This window comes from Aegilops tauschii, chromosome 4 (assembly GCF_002575655.3).
Source record: "Aegilops tauschii subsp. strangulata cultivar AL8/78 chromosome 4, Aet v6.0, whole genome shotgun sequence".
Taxonomy (NCBI): Eukaryota; Viridiplantae; Streptophyta; class Magnoliopsida; order Poales; family Poaceae; genus Aegilops; species Aegilops tauschii.
Window position 1 is genome coordinate 191,481,134 of NC_053038.3, and position 16,138 is coordinate 191,497,271.

General features: G+C 45.4%; 1 protein-coding gene across 1 annotated transcript; it reads right to left on the minus strand.

The window, feature by feature from the left end:
• Positions 1 to 10,060: 10,060 nt before the first annotated feature.
• Positions 10,061 to 13,710, minus strand: LOC109759463 (DNA-directed RNA polymerase I subunit rpa49). The gene is made up of 4 exons (XM_020318286.4): positions 13,226 to 13,710; positions 12,573 to 12,719; positions 11,700 to 12,008; positions 10,061 to 10,711 (listed from the first exon to the last, which is right to left on the minus strand). The coding sequence occupies exons 1-4, from the start codon at positions 13,595 to 13,597 to the stop codon at positions 10,274 to 10,276; spliced, it is 1,266 nt and encodes a 421-aa protein (XP_020173875.1). The 5' UTR covers positions 13,598 to 13,710; the 3' UTR covers positions 10,061 to 10,273.
• Between the last annotated feature and the right edge of the window lie 2,428 nt (positions 13,711 to 16,138).

Here is a 16,138-nt window from a genome sequence, read left to right on the forward strand (position 1 = left end):
AGGCTCTGCCAGCTGCTTCTTCAAATCCTCAAAGGCAGTATTAGCTGCATCATTTCAGACAAAGTTATCAGTCTTCTTCATCAACTAATATAATGGCATGGCCTTCTCACCCAGACGGCTTATAAACCGGCTTAATGCAGCGATGCGACCCGCCAAGCGCTGAACGTCATTTATACACGCCGGCTTAGCCAGGGAGGTGATGGCCTTGATCTTCTTTGGGTTAGCTTCAATGCCTCTGTCAGAAACCAAAAAACCCAAGAGTTTGCCTGCAGGAACACCGAAGACACACTTGGCCGGGTTAAGCATCATCTTGTAGACCCGGAGATTATCAAAGGTTTCTCTCAAATCATCTATCAGGGTTTCCTCTTTTATGGACTTAACCACAATATCGTCCACATAAGCATGAACATTGCGCCCAATCTGTTTATGAAGACAGTTCTGCACGCAACGCTGATAAGTCGCATGTGCACACTTGAGTCCAAAAGGCATGGACACATAGCAGAAGGCTCCAAAGGGAGTGATGAACGCCGTCTTCTCCTGGTCCTTAACCGCCATTTTAATCTGATGATATCCGGAATAAGCGTCCAGGAAACTTAAACACGCACAACCGGCCGTAGCATCAATAATTTGATCAATACGGGGAAGGGCGAAAGGATCAGCCGGACACGCTTTGTTCAAGTCCGTGTAGTCCGTGTAGTCCACACACATCCGCCAAGTGTCGTTCTTCTTGAGTACGAGCACCGGGTTAGCTAACCACTCTGGGTGAAAGACTTCAACAATAAACCCGGCCGCCAAGAGCCGGGCCACCTCTTCACCAATAGCTTTCCGCCTCTCTTCATTAAACCGCCGAAGGAACTGTCTGACCGGCTTAAATTTCGGATCAACATTGAGAGTGTGCTCAGCGAGTTCCCTAGGTACACCCGGCATGTCAGAAGGTTTCCATGCGAAGATGTCCCTATTCTCACGGATGAACTCGATGAGCGCGCCTTCCTATTTCGGATCCAAATTTGCACTGATGCTAAACTGCTGAGATGAATCTCCTGGGACAAAATCAACGAGCTTAGTTTCATCAGCCGACTTAAATTTCATCGCCGGCTCATTCCGTAGTCGGCTTTTTCAGAGAGGTCATGTCTGTTGGGTCAACATTATCTTTGTAAAACTTCAACTCCTCTGTTGCACAAACAGATTCTGCATAAGCCGCATCGCCTTCCTCACATTCCAAGGCCACCTTCCGGCTGTCGTGAACCGTAATGGTCCCATTGTGACCTGGCATCTTGAGCTGTAAGTACACATAACACGGCCGTGCCATGAACTTGGCGTAAGCCGGCCGTCCAAATATAGCATGGTACGGGCTTCTTATCTTGACCACCTCAAAGGTCAATTTCTCCACCCTGTAGTTGTTCTCATCTCCAAAGGCCACTTCCAATTCAATCTTGCCGACCGGATAAGCCGACTTACCCGGTACCACACCGTGGAAAATAGTGTTGGACTGGCTGAGGTTTTTATCAATCAACCCCATACGACAGAAAGTCTCATAATAGAGGATGTTGATGCTGCTGCCTCCATCCATGAGCACCTTAGTGAACTTATATCCTCCCACCTGAGGAGCCACTACTAAGGCCAAGTGACCCGGATTATCCACCCGGGGAGGGTGATCCTCCCTACTCCACACTATAGGCTGTTCAGACCACCGCAAGTAGCGTGGAACCGCTGGCTCAACGGCATTTACTGCCCTCTTATGAAGCTTCTGATCTCGTTTACACAGACTGGTGGTAAACACATGATACTGTCCCCCGCTAAGCTGCTTTGGATTGGTCTGATAACCCCCCTACTGCTGCTGATGACCCTGGCCAGACTGCTGATTAAAGTCCCCTTGACCGTTCTGAGAATTAGAATTTGAGCCGCCGCCCGGGCCATGAAAACCGCCGGCGCCTGAGCCGCTGCCCGGGCCATTGTAGTTCTTAAAGGCCTTCATGATTGCACAATCCTTCCATAGATGAGTCGCTGGCTTCTCTCTAGAGCCATGCCTTGGACAAGGCTCATTCAACAGCTGCTCCAGTGTTGGTCCTGACCCGCCGACTCGGGGAGGGGGCCTCCCCTTGCGTCGCTGGTTATTGCCTTGTGCGCTGGCGTTGGCTACAAACTCTAGGCTGCCATCTGCCTTGCGCTTGCCTCCTCCTTGGTTCCCCGGGTTATGCTGAGGACCCTTGCCATTGCCATTCTTCTTTCCCTTCCCTGTCCTTTCCTCATCTGAAGGGGGATCCTTGGTACCATCAGAATCGGCGTACTTGACAAGAGCCGCCATTAGCGTGCCCATGTCACTGCAGTCGTGCTTAAGCCGCCCGAGTTTCATCTTCAGGGGCACAAAACGACAATTCTGCTCCAGCATTAAAACTGCTGAGCCGGCATCCATCTTGTCTGACAAGTGTATGATCTCCTTAACCCGGCGAACCCAATGTGTCGTAGACTCACCCTCCTGCTGCTTACAGTTAGTCAAATCCACAATTGACATAGACTGCCTATAGGTATCTTTGAAGTTTTGGATGAACCGGGCTTTCAGCTCAGCCCAAGACCCGATGGAATTCGGTGGTAGCCCTTTTAACCAAGTGCGGGCAGTCCCATCCAACATCATGGTGAAGTACTTGGCCATTGCCGCCTCACTGACCTCCAGTAGCTCCATGGCCATCTCATAACTCTCGATCCAGGGTGCGGGTTGTAAGTCAGCCGTGTAGTTGGGCACCTTCCTAGGGCCTTTGAAGTCCTTGGGTAAACGTTCATTGCGGATAGCCGGCACTAAACAGGGGACACCTCCCGTCCTGGTAGGGATACCCACGTCGACGGAAGTCGTCGGATAAGCCGGGGGGTCTGGTAAGCCGTCAATTGAGGCACCTGCTCCGCCTCTTGCCGCGCTCTGTCTTGGTCCGCTGCGTGACAGGCTCCGTTATAAGCCAGGCCATGGCCAGGGGGCGGGTCATGGCGTCGGACGTTGCTTGAGCCGGTCGCTGAGACCATGTGCCTGCTGTAACTCGGGCTCCGGCCCGGACGAGGGGTCGAGTGGATCCTATCCCGGATGTAGGAGTACGCCTCTTGCTGCGCCAGTGCCGTCTGAAGGAGTTCCCTGACCCGCCGGGTTTCAATAGCCGTCGGAGAGTCGCCATCAACTGGGAGAGCCGCCAGCCGTGCTGCCGCAGCAACCATGTTCTCCAGCGGGTTATTATATGACCCGGGGGTGTTGGCACATACTAAGGTGGGGCAGGGGGCACCTGGGGAGGCCCCATCACTCGTGGCTGAATAGGGGGCCCAGACCCGGGCGCTATGACCCCTAGTGGGTTACTAGACCCTGCACCTGGCGTGCTGAAGAGACTGCGTGGATCGTAAACGGGCGGGAGCCGAGATTGGGTCTTTTGATGCCTCCTTCTCATGACCTCATTGGACGCGTTCTGATCCATCGTGAGTTGGAAGGACTGCGCCTGGATCAACTGAGTTTGGGCATCGAGAGCCGCCCTCTCCGCAACCATTCTGATCCCTTCCGCTGCAAGGTCCTCCTTAGCTTTCACTAGATCCAATCTTAACTGTGCCACCTCCGCATCATGCTGAGCTTGATCCGCCGGGTCAACCGTGGCGGTTAACAGGGCCGTCATCTTGTCCGTGAGATCCATCAGTACCTGAGCCGGAGAAGGCACCGGGTTTCCTACTCCAGCCGCGGGGTTCTGAACAGGCTGTGCACCGGCCATAAAGATTCCCACCCGGCTTGGCGGCTCAAATAGGTCCGGAATACTGTCACCATCGGAACAACCCATGAGCCTGCCATCTTGAAGTTGATACAACGAGTTTGACTCACCGGTGGCCGACTCGCCGTCAGAGCCGGCGGCCGTCTCATCACCAGATCCAGATCGATCAGAGAGTCCTCCGTGGATACACCCCACAAAAGCATGCCTTAAGGCAGGCCGGGCCCGGGCGGGTCGTGCGCGCTGAGCCACCTCGATGAGATCGGTGCAGAGATCCGGCTCAGGGCCCGGCTCACCAATCTTGCCGATGAAAACATGAATTCCGCCGAAGGGGACCCGGTACCCGTACTCAATTGAGCCGGCGTCGGGGCCCCAGTCTGCATCGTCGACGTAAAGCTTGCCGCGACGACTCTTGGTCATCCGGCCCACAGCGTATCCCTTGAGCCCTTCGAAGCTGCCCTTCAAGAACTCAAATCCACCGTGCGCTGGCCCCACGGTGGGCGCCAACTGTCGTGGAATTGTCACGGCAGATGTCCTCGAGCTAGGACTTAGTCGTGGAGCCATCGCTACTAGGAAGCTTGAAGGGGTTAAGCGGGACAAGGAATACGAGGGTTTATACTGGTTCGGCCCCTTACGGTGAAGGTAAAAGCCTACGTCCAGTTTGCGGTGGTATTGATTAGGGTTTCGATGACCAGGAAGCTTAACTGCTATACCTGGCTTTCGTCGAGATTGTCCTTCTTCCTAAGCCGTTGCCGGATCGTCCCTTTATATAGGGAGGCTGACGCCCTGCAGCTCTCAGAGTCCCGGCCGGCTCATAAGAGTGTCCGGCTCGGACTCTTAATTATTCTTGCCTTACACTACAGGTTCTACCATAATAATGATTGTAACTACGGGCCTTAAACCATATCCGGGTCTTAAGCCCATCTTCGGCCCACCGTCTTTAAGCTTGGCGTCGGGCTTCTGGCAATGACCATTAGAGTAACCCGGCCCCTCCTGGCGGGTGACTCTAAGGTCTATATCCTCAACAAAAAGAGTTCGTAAAAGTTTTTCTTTTCACTTTCAGTTTATCAACTCAATTGCTTGAGAACAAGCAAAGGTATAAGTTTGGGGAGTTGATACGTTTCCAACGTATCTACTTTTCCTAACGCTTTTCCTCTTGTTTTGGACTCTAATTTGCATGATTTGAATGAAACTAACCCCGGACTGACGCTGTTTTCAGCAGAACTACCATGGTGTTGTTTTTGTGTAGAAATAAAAGTTCTCGAAATGGAACAAAACTTTGCGAGGAATTTTTATACAATAAACAAGAATTTCTGGAGCCAAGACCCACCAGAGGGGGGCACCTGGATGGACAAAAGATGTCATGCAAGTTCTTTCCATAAGCACGTATGACTATTTACGGAATACATGCCTACATTATATTGACAAACTGGAGCTAGTGTCGTATCGCCCTAGGTTATAACTGTCTCATGATGAATATCATCCAACAAGTCACCGATCCAATGCCTACGAATTTGTCTTATATTGTTTCTGCTAAGTTACTACTTTTATCGTTACTGTTGCACTTGCTACAAAATTACTCCTATCACTGTTACCGTTGCTACTGTCACTATCATCAAAACTACCATATTACTTTGCTACTGATCACTTTGCTGTAGATAATTAATCTCTAGGTGCGGTTGAATTGACAACTCAGCTGCTAATACCTTCAAATATTCTTTGGCTCCCCTTGTGTCGAATCTATAAATTTGGGTTGAATACTCTACCCTCGAAAACTGTTGCAATCCCCTATACTTGTGGGTTATCAAACACCTTCGGAGATACCTGTAGAGCATCTTTATAATCACCCAGTTACGTTGTGACGTTTGATAGCACACAAGGTATTCCTCCGGTATCCGGGAGTTTCATAATCTCATAGTCAAGGGAATATGTATATCCCATGAAGAAAGCAATAGCGATAAAACTTAACAATCATTATGCTAAGCTAACGGATTGGTCTTGTCCATCACATCATTCTTCTAATGATGTGATCCCGTTCATCAAATGACAACACATGTCTATGGTTAGGAAACTTAACCATCTTTGATTAACGAGCTAGTCTAGTAGAGGCTTACTAGGGACACGGTGTTTTGTCTATGTATCCACACATGTATCAAGTTTCCGGCTAATACAATTCTAGCATGAATAATAAACATTTATCATGATATAAGGAAATATAAAATAACAACTTTATTATTGCCTCTAAGGCATATTTCCTTCATAAACAGGGCAGACACTCAACTTGGTGGTTCTTCTCTACCATATGCCAATAAGGATGGAGAGACCTATGATCCATGGCCCATTCACACACCTTCACCGACAAGCAGTGCAGGCATAACCAGCTCTCATCGGGGCGGTTTCTCTCCTCCTGTTCTGGATCGCAACTACTGTATGGGTGTGGATGCTGATTCTCACACTGGTGCTAACGTAGCTCAGACTACAATGGGAACTCTAACTGAGATTAGCACCCTTCGCCAAGGTAGTACAACGGAACTCGGCAGGATCATACTAGTCAGAGTATGGATGTTGATTTAACAAATTGGGCAGTGGCGCATGGCCCTAACGCGCCTCGGGCGCCATGAAAGCCATTGCCTAGAACTGTTGAGGCATGGGTCGGGGCCTCGGCAATGATCGTATGATGTTTCTGGCCAATCCCATCCGTTCCACTAAAGCTCAGGTAATTTTTGTGTCTGAAATTGAGTCCTCTAAAGTTCGTCCTTGTGATCTTGTTAATCATTTTGACATTGATGATAGTATTGTAGAGGATCGTCAAGAGGGCTTTGGCTGATGTGGACCGATGAGCTCAAGGTTACTGTTTATAGCGCGTCGTTTCACTCCATCCTAGCTAACGTTGTTCATGTAGCTTCAGGTGTACAGTTTTGTTTTGTGTGTATCTATGGAGATCCTTATCATCGTCAAACTAGTACTATATGGAATCAGGATGCCTCTTTTGTGTATGATAACTTAGGAAAGCCAATGATCTGTATGGGTGACATGAGCGACATCCTGTATGATATGGACAAGTGCAATGCTAATGTTAATCAGTATAGGATGTCTGATTTTCGTGCTTTAATTAAAAATTGTGGCTTCTTTGACATTGGCTATAGTGGTCCGGCCCACACTTGGCGCAATAGGCAACACACTACAAGTCCTATTTATCAACGTTTAGATCGATGTGGTTTCAATTGCAGCCACCCCATAGGCAGGATCGTGCATTAGAAAGCTCTCTCACAATCAGGTATGAGCAAAACCTTTCCAAGCTAAACCAATACTACAAGCAAAGGGCCAGGAAAAGTTGGGCTAAAGATGGTGATAGGAACACAAGGTTCTTTCAACAAGCTGTGTTAAAACGAAGGAGGAGGAACACTATATTTTCTGTTAAGGATGAGCATGATGTTGTTCACTTTAAGCCTAATCTTATAGCTAATACTTTTGTCAATTATTTCAGGTTTATATTTTCCTCCCCTAATATGAATACTTGTAGAAGACCTTATATTGTATTGCAACCTTTGTCTCAATCAATTGATCCAACTTATTCCATTCCAGACAAGAATGAGATCTTGCAAATTCTTGAAGATATGAAGCTTAATGCGTCACCTGGCCCAGATGGTTTCAATGTGGAATTTCACCTGGCAACATGGAATTGGATTGGAGATGATGTCACTGCTTTGGTTATCAGTTTTTATAACACAGGTATCTTACCCCCTCACATTGGGGACACTAACATTGCTCTCATCCCTAAAAAGCTTGTCCCCCAAGTCCCTACTGATTATAGACCTATTAGTCTTTGTAATGTTATCTATAAGATCATTGTTAAATCTTTGGCCAATAGACTCAAAGCCCATCTGCATGATTATATTGACCCCGCTCAACAAGCTTTTATTCAAGGTCATAGAATTAGCGACAACATCATTATTGCCCAAGAAATCACTCACTCCTTTGCTCTTAAGTCTTGGAATCACAGTGCTTTTATGCTTAAAGTTGATCTTCCAAAAGCTTTTGATCGTATTGAATGGAATTTCATTGTTTCCGCTCTTGAACGTAAAGGATTGCATGCTCATTTCATTAATTTAATTTATGCATGCATCTCCTCGCCTTCGTTCTCAGTCATTATCAATGATCAACCAACTCATAGATTTAAAAGTAACAGGGGTATTAGGCAAGGATGTCCTATGTCCCCCTATCTTTTTGTGCCTGCCATTAATGAACTTTCTCTTACTCTCAATGATGCCATGGCTGCTAACCACCTTCAAGGTATTTTGCTTGGGCCAAATTGCCCCCCCTGTCCACTATTTGCTCTTTGCAGATGACCTTCTGGTATGTGGCCCGCTAATTTGCAAGAAGCTAGTATGATTGCTCACATCATCCATCATTTTTGCGCTCTCTCAGGTCAAATTCCCAATTGGTCTAAGTCGGCAATATTGTTTAGTGCTAATGTTAATCAAACGGTCATTGTGCTGATATTAAGACCATTTCCCTGTTCCTTCCGTGGATGAAAATTTTATTCATTTGGGCCACCCTTTAATTCTTCCTGCCAAAAATAGAGTTTCTGCTTACAACTTTGTCCTTGATAGATTCATGGCCAAGCTTCCTATCTATAAGGCTAACATGCTTTCCCATGCAGCTAGGTTAGAGCTTATTCGGTCTGTTTTTTCTTCCATTCCGGTCTATTACATGTCAAATATTTTGTTTAGCAAAAAGTTTATTTCCAAACTCACTTCTATTATCAGAACTTTTTGGTGGACAGGAATTAAGGAGGACAATTCTTCGAAAGGTCCTTCCCTTAGCGCATGGAAGGATATATGCACTTCTAAGGAGGAGAGACGTTTGGGAATAAGAAATCTTCAAGCCATGAACCAAGGTCTTATTCTTGCCTCTGCATGGAGACTTGCTAATTCTCCCAACTCACATTTGTCTCTTGTACACAAGTATAAGTATTTTCTGGATTCTTCCATATGGACTGCTACTTCTAGCCCTTCAAAATCAGCCTTCTGGACATCTATTCTTAGAATGCTTCCTAAACTCAAAGCTCATTGCTTATACCATATTACCCAAGGGAACATTTCCATTTGGAGTACCCCTTGGTGCACAGCTTGGACTAATATTCATGATCATCTAATTATCCAACCTGTTGGTTTCATCTATCTTAGCTTAAGACGACCAGCAGAAGTCTCATGGTTTCCTCCTTAGATGATCGCAATGTTGTTACTAATGCTAGTTCCCCTGTTAATGCTACTACATTGCCACTGCAGGAAAGCACTCTTACAACTGATCTTGTTGTTGGCGCTAAAATCTGTTCTGATGCTTCTTTTAGGTGCTCAAAAGTTCCAGGTTTACCAAATGATAGTGTTGCCACGGGCATTGGTGTCTTCCTCAAATTCGTTCAAGGCCACAAGAATGTCGACGTACAGGTCCAAGCCTCAGTCCCGACCACTACTTCGCCCATTCAGGCAGAAGCGCTCGCTCTCCTTGCAGCCAAAATTACCCAACTCTTGCAGGTGGCATAACCAACTTTCCTGACAGGCAACATTTCTTTGGCAAAGGCGGCTGCGACCAGAAGTGTTTCTGCTGACTCCACTCCATGGGCAATCAGAGCACCACTTGCAGATTTCTTTAGGATTACAGATGATCTCCATTCACAGGTGTTTCACATTTCGAGGAAAATAAATGGAGTTGCTCATCAGGTTCTTAGTAGTGCTACTGAACCTGTCTTCAGCTACATTGGTTCAGCTCACAAGAACATGCTCTGCCCTGTAACTTCTATCTTATCTATTGTGTCTTTACAGGGTTTTGTACTTCATGTTGTACTCTGCTACTGAGCTGAATATATTGGCGCTTTAAGCGCCTTCTCTTGTTCAAGAAAAAGGGGAGGGAGGGGGAGAGAGAGGAGAGAGATTCAGAATTCACCTTCTACCTGCTCTACACGCACGCTAGTCCTGGCACTTATACTCCCTCCGTCCCAAAATTCTTGTCTTAGATTTGTCTAGATATAGATGTATCTAATACTAAAACGTGACTTGATATATCCATATTTAGACAAATTTAAAACAAAAATTTTGAGACGGAGGGAGGGAGAGAAAACACGCTTACATGGGGCCGTGAGGTCCACAGAACCAGCTCACAGACAGCTGGGCCCTTCATCGCTCGGCTATCCACCTGCTGGTTCCGTTCATCGTGCAGGTGACCATCACAGTAGACGATGGCATCTCTTTCCGAAAGAAAGAAAAATACAAGCAAATTACGACTCAGCTCACAGCAAGGTGGTATACCAAAATGTAGCATAAAAGAACAAATTCGAGTAGCAAGCAAATTATATATCCGTAATATGGTTCCTCTCTTGTAGCAATTCCCAAGCGACAATAGAAAACAAAAACAGAACAACCACCGTCATCATTTTCTCCACTACATTGGTGAAACTGAGCTGAGGGCACATAGGTTCTTTCGACGGTGGCAATGCATACCTTTCCTATCACAACCATATCAAATGGAAACCAATACTGAGATGGTTATTTTCGCCGCCTTCTCCTTGTGACTTGTTGTGGGAACTTGAGGGGTGCTGGAAGCGTCATAAAAAATGGTTTAAAAGCACCTGTTGACACCGACTTGCATCCCAGCTGGTCATAATATGGTTTAAGCATCTGGCGGTTCATTTTCAGGTCCACACATATATCCGTAGGTTCAGATCTGAAGTCATCAGCAAAAAGTGTGAGTACTAAAATGTAATTGACCAGAAGCTCGTGTTTCTCTGTCGACAAGGAAGAAGACCCTGGCTCCGTGAACATCAGCAACAGCTTGCGGTGCACAGCCTGTGGGATCATTGGTCCACGGATGGTCTGGTCTTTTTCTTTTCTTTTCTGCTTGGACATGGAGCTGTTGCGCGCCAACAACGACAGGAGATGTGTGATATAGGATAGTATCCAAGCAAGCCTTTCCTGATCTTCACCCTACAAAACAAGACAAAAGCTAATGATTTTACATCACGTGGAATAATAAGTGAAGAATCTCCTTCTAAATTAGGTTTAGCACAATATTGGGCAGACAGCTAGTTTACCATCATTAACTGCATAATATTGGGCAGCATCAAGGTTTTTGAGTCGCGACTTGGCGAGTCGCCGCGAGCCCTGCGGCTCAGCGTATAGTCGACGAAAGTCGCTGTATAGTCGCCATAAGTCGCTGTATAGTCGCGAGTCGCCCTGATTTTTGGAAAACGACTTGGCGATTAGTCGGCGACTATACAGCGACTCAAAAACCATGGGCAGCATAACTACGTAAATATCTAGAAAGCAAAAGCATGGAAAAGTAGCAACAATCTCTACTTCTATAAAAGACTCAGTTGGTGATGATGGTGTGTCTGCCATCTATCACTTCTGACCATCAGATCTGCATCTAACGTCCGTAAGGAAAGTTGTGACGTTTTTGCAACAAAACCCCTCTTCTCTGTTCTAATTCATAGAAAACCTTGTAGTATCTAGAAACCAACCACATCCCTCCCTCACCTTATCGAAACAGCCATGAGGAATATATTTTCAGTGAAACCTAATACATTTTGAGTGATATATATATACACCAAAGCTAGAATGTTTTTCTTTGAAGTTTGTCAACATGCATTATTCTATTTTGGATCCGTTGCAACGCGCAGGCACATAGTGTCTTGATATCTGTCATCCAAATACAACAACAGAAAGAATGTGTGCCCCGCATCACACATAAACTGCCTACGGAGTAAGGATGCATCCTAGACAGATCCACTGCAGAAAAATATCACGACAACGTAAAAATATCAGCTTTACTTCTCAACAATCCTGCTCAAGTCTAGAATAAAGCTAATTTCAAGAAGCTGGGTACTACTGTGAGCATGCTGGTATTGAAACAAAACAAGATCTTGCAAGCGCCAGAGAACACGAAAAGACATAGAAAACCATCACTATTTACCTGAAGCTCCTGTAACTTATTCACACGATTTGAGACAAAACTCCCATAGCCTTTCAAACCAAATTCTCCCGATTCAAAGTGTCCCACAATATCTAGAAGGTGTGGCCGTATATTTTTTGGAATGATCTCATCAAAAAGATATGCCTTTTCAGATGTATCTGCAGCAGGATCATAAGGTGGAATGTTGCGAACTTCCACTGATGCCTCACTATCAGTGGCATCTGCAGTGGTCTTGGACTCTCCAAGATCAAGGTCCAAATAAGCAGAAGGGTCATTCCTTTGTTCTTTTAGTGACTTCCACTTATTATCCTGCAAGGAATAGGAATACATATCTTCAACTGAACCAAACCATGTTTGTATCCAAAACTTAAGTGTTAAGCATGTCAGAGGACACTGTTAAGATGGGAGAAGAGGAGAAGAAGAAAAATAGTCCTGTAACATCATGAAAATGGCTGTGACCTATTTAAAATGGAAAATGTTATGTTCACACATGTAACGAGTCTGTGGAAGCTTATTTTTACTTTAAAAACCAGTTACATACATATACAAGAAAGTATGTTCTTGTCACACTAAAAGAGAGAGGAAAAGCCAAGTTTATCTAAATGCACAAAACTATTGTAGCAAGAGGTATATTATTTTCATGACAGTTCATGCTAAATATTTCCATTATTACAACAAGAAAAAAACAGTGACGCCTTACATTCATGACCATTATGTTCTACTCCCTCCGTCCCAAAATAAGTGTATTTTGGGACGGAGGGAGTACTACCTTACAAAATTCAACGCTCAGGCTCACAGCATGAAATAAAATAATTACAAAAGAACCAAATATAGTCAACAGCAAAGACAGTAGACCATGTACCACAAACATACCTTATCCTTATCTTTCTTGGTCCCATAAGCCTGGGTAAGATCTTGCCTGTTCAATTCAGTATCTGCTACAGAAGAACCTGCTTCTGCTGCTGACTGTTGTGAATGAGCCGGTTGCTGCGCTTCAAAGTGTGGCTCTAGCCTCAAAATCTGTTTGGAAATACAAACATTCAGAATAATGCTACATATCCTCCAATCACAGATGCTAATCTTATTCGAACTAAATAAACCTCAGATACATTCAAATGTAAACCATTATAATGGTCATACTGAGAAAGAAAATTCCCTTGCAGCAGTTCAGATACCATCTCACCAACCACAGGAACTCGGAGTAGGCACATCTGCTCACAAAATCTTAAATTATGCTAGCGATGTTACAGAATCACCCAGTTGCAGCATTTATTTTGAATTAAGGAGGTTAACCATAAAACCAATTACAGATTAGCGCAGTTCCACTGCCCACCCGAAATCTCTTGTTCCTTTGAGCAAGCATGTCAGTTCTTAGGACAAGAATTGATTTATAAACGGACTAGAACTGCTTATAAATATAAATGGGATCATAACATTTCACGCCAACTAAGAACAATACTACTGTATGTAGAATTGCTTAAACAAGACCAAAGAAACTTTGGCGCCATCGGGATGGAGGTGCTCACCTTGTTGGAGGCGATGGGGACAATCTTGAGGGTGCCGGTGGCCTTGTCGAGGACGCCGAGGGCGTAGCCGCAGAGCTGCGGCGCAGCGGCCTCGCCGGCGTAGCTCCGGCCGACGAAGTCGGGGCCTCCACCAGGGGCGCCGACCACTAGCTCGACGCGGTTATGGTGCTTCTCGTGGCGGAACAACCGCACACGTGGGGGCTCTGCGGCCGCAAGGGGGTCGTAGCCCGTCGGGAAGTAACCGACGACGGGGGCGGCGGCGCCAGGAAAGGAGGCATCTACAGTGACTTCGATGGCCTTGCGCTTCTTGGAGTGCCTCTTCTTCTTCTTGGAGGAGGCGGCAGGGGACGGGTTGGTTTCGTGGCTCGCCATTGGGGACGGCTCTAGGGTTTTGGAGGTCGTCCAGTGCTAGGGTTTTTTCGCTTAAGGCTGAGAGGAAGAATGGATGTTTGCACGCAAGTCCTCCACAACCACAACATTGCGTTTCATTTAAGCTTTATCTCAATCCAGTACCTGGGTTCCCTAAAAAAAGGCATATTAGGCCAGTTCGGCCGCGTCCCCTTTGGAGCTAAACGGACACAAAAAGAAGCGTAACGCGCGGGAGCAAACGGATAAACGTTCGTTTTTTGTTTGGTTTCGACCCATTTCTCGCGCAAAATTGGACCGTGTTTGCATCGAGGCAGACAACGCGCAAACGGGCAGGACGCGCGCCCTTGTCCTCCCCTGTGATAGAGGCGAGGGTGTCCCGATATTTCGATGAGATAGCTATCGTTTTTTGTGGGAGTCGACCCTGATGATCCGACTACGAACGTGCGAGACGTCGCACCTTAGCAATCGCTAAACCAACTTCCGAGGGGTTATTGACCACGCCGGAGCACGATAAACCTGACCACGAGAGTCTATTTCCTGCAAGCAAACGAAGAATAAGAAAAAAACTAAGATTGCAATCTGGATATTGCGAATATAAAATGAAAGCTTTATTGATCAAGGTGGGGTTCTGTGACGTCTTTATCTGGTCGTTGAACACAAACGAAGTACGTGAAGTTGCACCTATGACAAACTTTTAATCTAAACAAAACCCAAACTCTAAACGACGCCCTAAGGGCTATATATATGGAGAAAGAGGGGGGAAATTTCGTGGCCCTTGGGGAAGAGGTTTGAAACCAACTATATCTCTTGTTTCCCCACACATACGAACTCTAAAAACAGTCTATACTTATGTATTTCAAAATTACATAGGACGGGCCCAATAATAAGGTGACGCAACACCTATAATAGCATCTGGACGAAATTTGTGAAGTGGCATCTTGTATATTTCGTCCAAGACTTCATGCACTCATTATGGTGGCTTCAAAGTCCTGAAATCATCACTTGAAACTTCGTTCTCATTTTCCTTGCGTATGCCATCATCTACATGTTTGTTCTTGCTCCAATGTCCATCCTTCTCCAAGCTAGGCCCTTCATTTGTAAGCAAAACAAATGCATCTAATTTAGGCATCATCATATTCTCATGAACATTAGAATCATTACCAAGAAATGAAAGTACTAGGTAATTTAATTGGCGTGTACGAGCTCTAGTAATTGGTCCAGTATGTAGTAGCAGGGAATGTGGGTGTAACAATCGTATTGATGTCCTCATCATCCTCCTCTTCTTGAAATGAAGTCGTCCTCGACGGAAGCTCATCTTTCTCACCCAAATAAGGCTTCAAATCTATTAAAAATGGGACTAACCCCAAAATACAAATTTGATGGTATCCACTACGCAAATCAATTTTGGAGAATATTGTAGAGCCACTCAATTCATCAAGCATGTCATCTAGCCTAGGAATAGGATGAAAATAACGAATAGTAATATTATTAATGCCTCTACAATCGACACACACACGACGTACCATCCTTTTTTGGCACTGGTATAATAGGAAGAGCACAAGGACTAAGAGATTCGCGTATATAACCTTTGTCGAGCAGCTCCTGTACTTGACACATAATCTCCTTCGTCTCCTCTGGATTGATACGGTATGGCGCACGATTTGGCAGCGAAGCACCGGGAGTTAATTTAATCTGATGCTCAATCCCTCGAATAGGTGGTAATCCCGGTGGCACGTCTTATGGAAAGACGTCAACGAACTTCTGCAAAATGTTAGTCACAGTAGGAGGCAAAGAGGAAGGTACATCCTCGAAACAAAATAATGCCTCTTTGCACACAAAAGCATAGCAAACAGATTTGCTGAAATCTAGATCATCAATATCAGATCTGGTGGCAAGTAAACATGCACTTTTTAATTTAATTTCAGAAGCAACACTAGATGGTTTATTATTAGGCTTCATTTGTTGCTCAAATTATTTTGCCACAATCTGATTTTCACTCTTAATTTTCTCCTGTTTTTCTTTATTAGCTCTATTTGTATCATATTTCAAAATGGAATCGGGAGTCATAGGAAGCAAAGTAATATTTTTATCCTTATGCACAAGAGTATACTGATTGTTTTTACCATGGCGTACAGAATTTTTATCAAATTGCCATGGTCTACCAAGTAATAAGGAACATGCTTGCATAGGTACCACATCACAATCAACATAATCAGCATATGTAGAGACACTAAAATGCACACGAACAGTACGTGTTACCTTAACCTTGCCGCTGTTGTTGAACCATTGGATCTAGTAAGGATGTGGTCTTGTGGTGAGAGAAAGCTTCTCCACCATCTCCATGCTAGCCAAGTTGTTGCATCTCCCTTCATATATGATGACGCGAACAGAACGGTCCTTCACAACTCCCTTTGTATGGAACAAATTATGCCTTTGATTTTGCTCAGCTTGTGTGACTTGCACGCTCAAAACATGTTGAGTAACTAAACATTCATACCTGTCAGCGTCTTCAGGAGCCATGTATTTGCGTCTCATGATTAGAAT

What these genes read in the sequence shown, in the direction of transcription:
- LOC109759463 (XM_020318286.4), bottom strand. Translation starts at nt 13,597, where the DNA reads ATGGCGAGCCACGAAACCAACCCGTCCCCTGCCGCCTCCTCCAAGAAG. An exon ending in CCAAGAAAGATAAGGATAAG is followed by an intron (nt 12,009 to 12,572) that starts GTATGTTTGTGG and finishes TATTCCTTGCAG; the next exon opens with GATAATAAGTGGAAGTCACT. An exon ending in ATAAGTTACAGGAGCTTCAG is followed by an intron (nt 10,712 to 11,699) that starts GTAAATAGTGAT and finishes CTTGTTTTGTAG; the next exon opens with GGTGAAGATCAGGAAAGGCT.